The sequence below is a fragment of the Panicum hallii genome, chromosome 9, assembly GCF_002211085.1.
Source record: "Panicum hallii strain FIL2 chromosome 9, PHallii_v3.1, whole genome shotgun sequence".
Classification (NCBI taxonomy): domain Eukaryota; kingdom Viridiplantae; phylum Streptophyta; class Magnoliopsida; order Poales; family Poaceae; genus Panicum; species Panicum hallii.
The window spans coordinates 33,191,715-33,201,614 of NC_038050.1; the positions used below are offsets into that span (position 1 = coordinate 33,191,715).

General features: G+C 52.0%; 2 protein-coding genes across 2 annotated transcripts; one reads left to right on the top strand and one right to left on the bottom strand.

Annotated features, from left to right (window-relative positions):
• The first annotated feature begins 316 nt into the window (after positions 1–316).
• On the top strand, positions 317–1,511 carry LOC112873007 (tol-Pal system protein TolA-like). The gene is made up of 3 exons (XM_025936037.1): positions 317–352; positions 992–1,412; positions 1,501–1,511. The coding sequence occupies exons 1-3, from the start codon at positions 317–319 to the stop codon at positions 1,509–1,511; spliced, it is 468 nt and encodes a 155-aa protein (XP_025791822.1).
• A 1,020-nt stretch (positions 1,512–2,531) lies between these two features.
• LOC112873008 lies at positions 2,532–2,867 on the bottom strand. Its single transcript, XM_025936039.1, has one exon. The coding sequence runs from the start codon at positions 2,865–2,867 to the stop codon at positions 2,532–2,534; it is 336 nt and encodes a 111-aa protein (XP_025791824.1).
• Positions 2,868–9,900: the final 7,033 nt, after the last annotated feature.

Consider the following 9,900-nt stretch of genomic DNA (forward strand, 5'->3'; position numbering starts at 1 on the left):
CCTCACATTCGAATGCTAGGTGATTATGATGGGGCTCTTGCAAGCGGTATGTGTGTGTTCTTGCGTGTCGTCCCCTAGAGAGAAGGCCCAGCTCCGCCTTATATACGTGATGGGCTGGGCTACATTGCGTTGGGGGGGGTATCCCGAGCCCTAGGGTCGACGCCCCCGGAGCGACGTCGGCTGATCTACACGTGTCCATATGGGGGACCCCTTTGGTGGACGTGCTCCGCCACTTCCCGTATCGTGACCTATCCTCCCAGATCGCGGTGCCGCCTAACACGTCCTTAGGTTTGCATGCCCCTCCCCGTGGTAGGGGATGGCGTCGTCGTACTTGCGGCACGCCCCCGTCCTGGTGCGTCGGGGGCGGGCCTCTTGCTTTGTTGGCACGCCAGGCCTCCCTCGCCGAGCTCGCGAGGTCGGGCGCCCTGCTCCTCTTCTCGCTGCGTGGTCCGTGGTGGGGCCCGCTAGTGCGGCGTGCCACCCTCTCCGTATGCCTAACGGCGAAGGGTGACCCGGTAAGGGCCGTCCCATCGCCCTGTGCAGGGAGCGTGGCCGGCGTGAATCTCCTGGGCCAGGGCTGGCCTCTCCTCGGGTGGATGCCACCATCACGCCCATCACCTCCCCTCCGACCGTGATCACCGGCCTTGAACTGGCACTCGTTGGTCCGGTGGAGCAGCCCGCCGAGCCCTCCCCTCTGGTCTAGCTGAGCCCCGACGACCCGCACAAGGCCTTCTTTTAGCTCAACGAAGAGAGCGAGGAGGCTCAGTGGAGGAGGCTCGTTGGCCACTCTGGCTCCTCCCAGTCCTCGATGGGGGAGGTGCAATCCTCGGTTGCGGCGGCGTTAGCGGCGATCACTGCGGCTCTTCGGTCGTTTCGCATGAGGTCATCCCTATGATGCACGTGAGTCACTTGCCTAGACTTTTCGCCAAAACGCATCGTTGAGCCTCTCCGCGGCGCTCTCCTGACCTGCAGCTTTGATCCTTTGCTTCAGGAACTGCGCGAGGCGTCTGCGCGGAAGACTCGCTTCCTGTGGTTCCTCCATCTTCGCGAGGGCCAAGAGCCCGCCGGGCGGCGAGAGTTGGCCGATGTTTGGGAGGAGGCCGAGCGCACGCGCGCTGAGGCCCAGTCGCTCAAGGAAGCTCTCGCAAACGCCCGCTCCGAGGTGTGGTCTGCCCGCGCGGAGGCCGACGTGGCCAAGGCGTCCATGGTGAAAGTCGCCTGCGAGGCCGCGGCGGCTAAGGCATCCGAGGCGGAGGCCGCGCGGGCGGCCGACGCCGAAAAGAGAGGGGTTGCAGAGGTGGAGGCCCGGGAGAAGGGGCTCGCCGAGGCTCGGGCGAAGCGACTGGAGGAGTCGGAGTGTCTGGTGGAAGCGCTGGAAGGTCAGCTTCGGTCGGTGAGGGCGGACTCCGAAGGTAACTATCTGCCATTTCCCCTCGGGCGTGCGCCGGGATGGGGCTGCCCACCTTTTCCCCTACTCATCCGTCTCATTCTGCTCGTCAGATCTTCGATAGGAGGTGGGCTCGATGTGCTGTGACAAGGCAGTGCTGGAAGAAAAGCTTCTGGAGTTGGATTGGGAGCTGACCTCCCTCCGGGGCGCAGCTGGTGCGCTCTGCAGCCACATGCTCGGTGTCGGGACGGACGTAGCGCCTTCCGTGGCTCGGCTTGAGGCGGTTCAGGGGCGCATTGAAGAGCTGATCACGGAGGGCCGTCGGAGTTCATGCGGCGTTCGCGGTTACGAGGGCGTGGATTTTGCGGTCGTGTCGGGCGGCTTCGCGGGGGGCCAGTCTGATGAGGACCTCGATCGGCTGACTGCGGGGATAGGGCTCCACGCGCAGTGTCCGGCCCGCCAACTAGATCTCGCCGACATTCTAGTGATCTGGGGTTTGAACAAGCGTGGGTCATGGTGGCCAAAACAATGTTTTATTATTTCATTAACGTTGTTTTCGCATGCTTTCCGAGTGTGCTTCGTTATCTTTTGTTGTTGCGTTTTCCTCTGTTGTGCGCATGCTGGAGTTTTGGGGGACTCACGTTCATGCGACGGCAACACGGGTCGGCCGTGAACAACTCGAGAGAAAGATCACACGGCTCGGACGTCGAGCGAATCATTTGCGAAAAAACAAGTTGTTTAGCATGCGACATGAGAATGTATGTACAGGGGCATGTATGTAGCCCCCGCGGGCGAGTCGTGCAGACTGCACGAGCGGGTCGGCATGATCCGCTCGGGAGATACATGCAGGGTTGGTTCTTAACATCTTAGCGGCATCCGAGCGCAGAGCCGGGCGAGTCCTGGTTTAAAGTGGATCGAATGACCAAAAAAGAAAAAGGAAACAAGCTAAGGATAGAAACGACGTAGCTGTTCGATGTTCCATGCATTGGTGTAGACCTCGCCCTTCTCGTTCTTCAGCTTGAAAGCTCCCGAGCGTAGGACTTGCACGATGATGATGGGACCTTCTAGGGGGGCTCAGCTTGTGCTTGTCTTTCGTCATCCGTAAGCGTCGGAGCACCAGGTCACCCACTTGGAATGCCTGACCTCAAACGTTGCTTCTGTGGTAGCGACAGAGGGTCTGGTGGTACTTGGTGGATTGGAGGAGCGCCACATCGCGTGCTTCGTCGATCTGGTTGACCGCGTCTTGGCGTGACTCCTCCAATCTGTCCTCGTTGTATGCTTTTACCCTTGGCGCGCCGTAGTCAAGGTCGGTCGGGAGCACGGCCTCGGCGCCGTACACCATGAGGAAGGGGGTGAATCCTGTGGATTGATTCGGGTTGGTGCGGAGGCTCCATAGCACTGCTGGCACCTCCCCAGCCCACAACCCCGCGAACTTGTTGAGGCGGTCGAAGATTCGTGGCTTCAGGCTCTGCAGGACCATGTCGTTAGCGCGCTCGACCTGCCTGTTGGTCTGGGGCTATGAAACCGAGGCCCAATCGACCCGAATGTGGTAATCATCGCATCGCAGAAGCATAAGAACTTTGTCCCCGTGAACTGGGTCCCGTTGTCGGTGATGATGCAGTTCGGGACCTCGAAGCGGTAGATGATATCGAGGAAGAACCCAACTGCGTCATCGGAGCGAATCTGGGTGACTTGCTTTGCCTCGATCCACTTGGTGAACTTGTCAACTAAGACGAGCAGGTGGTCGTAGCCCCCGAGCGCCTTCTGAACCACGAACGGCCACGTGATTGGGATGGTCTAGAGCTCTTATGCGGGTAAGTGGGTCTGCCACGCATAGTTTTAGCACCCTTCCCAGGTGCGCATGATGTGCTGCATGTCGGCGACCGCGGTTGGCCACTAGAAGCCTTGTCTAAAGGCTTTCCCGACAAATGATCTTGGCGCCGCGTGGTGGCCGCAGATGCCCCCATGGATTTCATGATGCATCTGTAGCCCCTGCTTGTGAGGGACGCATTTCTGCAGAATCCCTGACGTGCTTCTCTTGTAGAGGGCATCCCCAACCATGATGTATGCCTTGGCTCGGTGGGTGAGGTGTCGTGCCTCCGTCGCATCAGCGGGTAGGATTCCCTTCGTGAGGTATTCGAGGACGGCTGCAATCCAGTCAGGCTAAGCTGTTGCTACCTTTCGACTCTCGTTGGTCTCGAGGGGTCCCTCCCCGACCCCCTGGCTTGGGCTGGCCCCATCGGCAGCTCCCGAGCCCGGGTCGGGTGCGATGGCAGGGCTACGTTCGGGCGCGTCCGGTCCCAACGGCGGCTCGGGCGGCCGATTGCGCTTGACCGAGGGCTCGTGCACATCATTGATGAAAATTCCTGGCGGGGCCGGCTCCCGGTTCGAAGCCAGTTTGGCCAGGAAATCATCAGCTTGGTTATCGTGCTGGAGGATGCGGTGGAGCTCGATGCCGTCGAACTTCTCCTCCAGCCTGCGTACCTTGCTGCAGACCGAGGGATGCCCCAAGGTAGTATATTTGTTGGTAGGGTATCGCCAAGATTAGCAACTTGAAGGTGTAAGCAACACAAGATTTTGACAGGCTTGGGCCACGATGTGCGTAATTTACTACGTCCTGTATGGTGGTTTGTATTGTCTTGGATTGGTTATTGTTGTGATGTCCTTTGGAGGGGTCCCTTCCCGCCCTTATATACTCTGGAAAGATAGGATTACATGTAATCCTATATTGATACTAGCTTAGGAGTCCTACTCGAGTACTACTCGGGCAGTTTTCTTCTGCACCGACTAGTCCTACATGTATCCGAGTACAACAGATATAAGGTACGAGACATTCCCCACCCTTTATTCTAGATATTTTTATGCCTTATGAGCAGTCCCGCTGCCCCGGTCTGACGAGCCCCCGTCTTGATACTGAGGTAGAACACAACCCTCTCCTTGCTGTCATGCACTTGTATCACCACTGAAGCGATGGAGGTGTCCCCTACTGATAAATAAACGTAGAATGGCTTATCCTGCTGGGGTGGAACCAACACGGGTGGTTTTGACAAATATTCTTTGATCTCTTCAAATGCCCGTTGTTGCTCTGCCCCCCAACGAAACTCATCACTGGCTTTAATCTTCACCAACTCCATAAAAGACTCAATTCACCCAGAGAGATTGGAAATAAACCTTCTGACAAAGTTGATCTTGCCAATGAGCTGCTGGAGCTTCTTCTTTGTAGTAGGTGGCACCATTGTTTTTAAAACTTCTTACTCTTTAGGCCGATCTCAATTCCTCTTTCATGAACCAAGAAACCCAGGAACTGACCGGCCAATACGTCGAAATCGCACTTCTTCGGATTCATCTTAAGCCCGAACCTTCTGGTTCATTCTAGAACTTGCCGTACGTCTCCTAAGTGTCCTTCAACCGACGCAAATTTAACCACGTCGTCGTCAATGTATATCTCTACCAACTTGCCGATCAGATTGTGAAAGATGTAATCCATGGCACGTTGATATGTGGCGCTGGCATTCTTCAACCCGAAAGTCATGACCACATACTCGAACAATCCTACTGCCCCGGGTACTCTGAACACGGTCTTGTGTATATCCTCCGGAGCCATGAAAATCTAGTTATAGCCAGCGTTGCCGTCCATGAAACTCACAATCTTGTGACCGGCAGCTGCGTTGATCAATGTCTCCGCGACAGGCATCGGGTACTTGTCCTTTGGAGTAGCTCTGTTGAGGTCTCTAAAGTCCACACAGACTCGCCATCGGCCATCTTTCTTTTGCACATGTACGACACTTGAAATCCACTCGGCATACCTGCATGGCCTGTTAAATCCTGCTTCTAGCATTTTCTCCACCTCTTTCTTGACTTCTTCTAGAACTTCAGCCTTCATTTGCTGCGCTCGCTGCTGAAACGGCCGAAATCCCTTCTTGAGAGGGAGCCGATGCTGGACTATGCTCCTATCCAACCCAGGCATCTCCGCGTAATCCCAGGCGAAGCAATCTGCGTACTCCTTCAGCAAAGCTATCATCGCCTCTCGTAGACACGGGCTTAACTTTTTGCAGATAAATGTTGGTTGTGGCTTATCCCCAGGACCCATGTCAACCTCTTTGAGCTCGCCAGCCGATGTAAACCCGTATCCTAGCTTTCCATCATCTGTCAAGTCAATGCTGCAAATGGACAAAGAATGTAACGAAAAGAGCTTCGGCCGATCGTTAAGATCGGCCGCTTTATAATCTTCATTAATCCTTGAAACTTTACAATTGATGTATGGCCGGCTGCTAGAGCGGGCCTCCTCGTAATTGCTACAATTATGCAAAACACTTGTCATCAAAAATTTACATTTTATTTTTTGGGGCCGATCGCGGGGATCAGCCTCGCCAAGTGCATCAGAACAGCTCGCCCTTTCATCTACTCTGTAAGGCCAGTGGATAAGACCAGCCTCACCCCATTTTTTGTAGCCTCCACGCGATCACAACCTTCCAAGCTGATTCCTGAAATTGGCTCTTGATCTTCTGCATCCCAAATGCTCATGGCGGCGTGTGAAATCTCGATCGAGTCATCTGCATGAACCACTTCTACTTCGTCTCCATCCCACTGAATCAGATATTGGTGCATCGTGGAAGGAGTGCAGCAGTTAGCGTGAATCCAATCCCTCCCAAGTAGGACGGTGTAAGTACTCTTGCTGTTGATGACGAAGAAACAGGTGGGGACAGTCTTGCTTCCCACGGTCAGATCCACACTAAGGATGCCTTGTGCCTCTGATGTATGGCCGTTGAAATCGCTCAGCGTGACGTTTGTCTTAATTAGATCTTCAGTGGACCGTCCCAACCGACGCAGCACTGAGTATGGCATTATGTTGACCACTGCATCGGTGTCGACCAACATCTTGTTGATAGGTTGGCCGTTTAGGTAACCTTTGAGGTATATAGCCTTCAAATGCTTATAATTCTTCACTCGGGGCTTCTCGAATATGACTGGCCGCGGCCCCAAGTCAAGCTGGGCTACCGGTAACTCTTCAAGGCCTTGGGCGTGGAGCTCCGCGGTGAGTACGAACACCATATGTGTATCAGCCGATGTCTTCGCATCGGCTCTTGTTGGCTTAGGATGCCACTCTCTCTTAGGAGGGCGCGATTCCCTTTTCTGGGTATGGTGAACCTTATCCGCCAAATCCGGGCGCGCCTTTCTTACCATCTCAAGATATCTGGCCTCGGCTTCCTCCAGACTGCGCAGCCGCTGGACCCTGCGTTTCTGGGAATGGTTAAGTCCATCAGGGCACCAGCACGGCCGGTGATATTTATCTTCCTCCTCTTCAAAGTCCTCCCTTTTGTGTGGTGGCTGAACTTGCTCTTGCTGGGGTGGCACAGGTCCCAAACGTCAAAATACCGAGACCCCTTCTGCATCACACTTCTGAGATCTTCACTCCAGGCAATCCTCGACAGTAGGCAATCAGCTCATACCTGAGTCCTAGCAATATTTGAAGAACGGGCAATGCCAATGATCACGCGTATCTTCCCGCTTCTTCAAACTTTTTCTAGTACGGCGCTCATACTCTTCATCTTTTGATTCATGCTGGAGATGTTGCTAGTACTGGTATTCATACTTTTTGAGGAGATCGGAAGAAGCCGGCCGCTGATTCCTGACGTGCCTTACTTGCTCTTCCATGATATATCCCTTTTCCCCATTTTGGGGCTGATCGCAGGGATTGGCCTCTCCATTCCTAGCATGGCGACGTGGCATAGGCTCTGCCATATTGATGCCAAACGTGAAATCCAATTGCCGTCTCGCGGATCGATCACAACCCTCTACCATGTTCACGCTTGGGAAAGGCTGGGTGTTGACCTTCATGGCATATTGACCTAAGATCAATCGGCCTTGTTCAATAGCCGATTGGATTTGTCGACGGAGTTCTTTGCAGTTGCTGGTGTTGTGGGTGAAAGAATGACGCCATTTGCAGTATGACCTCCCTTGCAGCTCTTGTGCTGTAGGAAATTTACAGCTTTCAGGTAACTTCAACTGCTTTTTCTTCAGTAACAGGTCAAATATCTGCTCAACCTTGCTCACGTCAAAGTCAAAACCTTTTGCAAGTCCTTGTTGCTTCACCCACTTACAGGACACGGGAATTGCCCCCCGAGTCCACTCTGCAACCGCTACTTCTTGATCATCCCCAGAATCTTCAGCATCTTCTGCATCGACCAATGTTACCTGACGCTTTAACCATCGTCTTTGAGTTTTTGTGAAACTCCTTCTTGAAAGTGTGTTCCGAGTACTTCTTTGGCTGTTTTCAGGCTATGAGGTGCTCATGCCCCGAGTAGTTTTAACTCTTCTTTTATATGGGGTGCGATAAAAATCGCACTCCATATGGAGTAGCCCCCGAGCCTTATGTTGAATCAAAGAATAAGGCTAAGGGTCAAATTAGTCTTAAATCTTTTTTCCTTATGTTCCAAAGAATTTAAAAAATAAGCCATCGATGACACGTATCCCACAACCCCTGAGCGTTGAATCTAAATCCTAAAGAATTTGGAAAAAAGGATCCAAATGAATGTGGCATACGTTGTAGTGTATTTTATATATTTGCAATGATGGAAAAAATTTGAAAAATTGGTTTGGAATTCGAAGCCCCCCTTTTTCGATAAAATCTCTGAAAAATGGTTAATTAAATAACTTCCCCAAAAATTATCCTAAATTACCTCTCAAAACAAATCATATCCCTGATTTAATGGCTAGATAAGATCTTTGGGTTAAAAATTTGAAAAACCCCTTATTTCGGAATAAAAATCCCTAAAATAATGGTTAAACAATTATCTCCTCGAGATAAATCCTCAAAATCCTCTTAAATCGGGTTCTCCTTCGAGTCTTCCGAGTAGTTTTGCGGCATCCAGCCCCCGAGCTTATGAGCTAGAGAGCCGAAGGACCCACATCGAGAAGTGATTGGCGCCAGCCCTCAAGCCTGGGAGCTAATGGAATCACGTCGAGGTACTCTGTGCGTCCTGGAGAGTCATCAACGAAGCTTGACCTGAAATAGGAGATATACACATTATGTAGCATAATACAAAGATACCAAAATTTTTTAGTGTAATGCGAAGATAATGGAATTTATTTGGTGTCAAAGTAAATTTGCTGTGTTGAGCTATTTTTTAGGTTATCTAAATCTTTCGGGTAGCCCACCTCTTATGTTTAATCACTTGGTCCCCATTCTAGCCTTCGCTCATACTGTGTATGAGTCGCTTAGGTCAAGACTGGAGACTCAAGGCTTCACGGATTAAGGCGTAATACTACCCAAGCAGATTAGCAACCTAAAAGAGAGGACAATGAGCATAAAAAAAGTAGTCGATGTTGCGACAAAGAGAATGCATTTTGCAAAAAAAGTAGACGGTGAAGTGTAGCTCTGGAGGGTTTCATTGCCCATCGAGAGACATACACGGATAAGTAGCCGATCTTATGGAGAACAAGTCGGGAAAGGTATAAATGACTTAGCTTGATTTGTGGGCGATTGTTGATGAAGCCGTAGCGCTCGTCGATGGAGCTGCGCTGGTTTGTTGATGAAGCCTGGCTAGTCGGAGTTGATTCCAACTAATTATTGATAGTGTGAGGCCAGCTCCTGACTTGTTTTCTAGTCGAGATGAGTAGTAGTCAAAGTAGTGGTGGGCGGGCCGCTGAGCGTCCTCGCGAAGTCGAAGTAGTAGCAACATGTTGATGTTGCGGCGCAAACTGAGGTCAGAGTCCAAGTTGACATAGATCATCCAAGTTCTTTTCCAATGCGGATAGGGACTCGAACTATAGTGCCTCCCGGTAAATGTGGCTGTAATGTGAAGTCCGAACGGAGACTCAAGTTCAGACCTATTGCGAGTAGGAGCCAAGTTGGACCCGGATTCGCTCTAGCGATTTTTGATTAGAACGGAAATTTGGATTTCGCTGAGATTGTCGGCGAGATCATCGATTTCACGGCTGGATGTTGGCATTGATGCCTCCGGCTCACTAGGATTGGCGTGGTGGCTGCCGAAGCTACCAGAGCTGTTGGTGATGCAGACCCACGAGCCAAAGACGAAAGCCGTACCTTCTTCCAGCGTGATGGTAAGGTTGAAATGATGCCATCGAGCTCGCTAGGGGATCTTCGATGAACACCCCAACCTGGCGCGCCAGTTGTCGGTGTTTAGCTGTCAAGCCTACCGAGGGACACCCCAAGGTAGTAGATTTGTAGGTAGGGTGTCGTCGAAATCAGAAACTCGAAGGTGCAAGCAACACAAGGTTGAGATAGGTTCGGGCTGTGATGTGCGTAATACCCTACGTTCTATTTGGTGGTTTGTATTACCTTGGATTGATTATTATTGTGATGTCCTTTGGAGGGATCCCTGACCGCCATTATATACTATGGGGGGATAGGGTTACAAGGAATCCTTGACTGATACTAGCTTAGGAGTCCTACCCAAGTACTACTCGGATAGTTTCCTTCTAGACCAACTAGTCCTACTCGTATTCAAGTAAAAAAAAAAGGTATGGGACATGCCCCATCCCTTATTCTA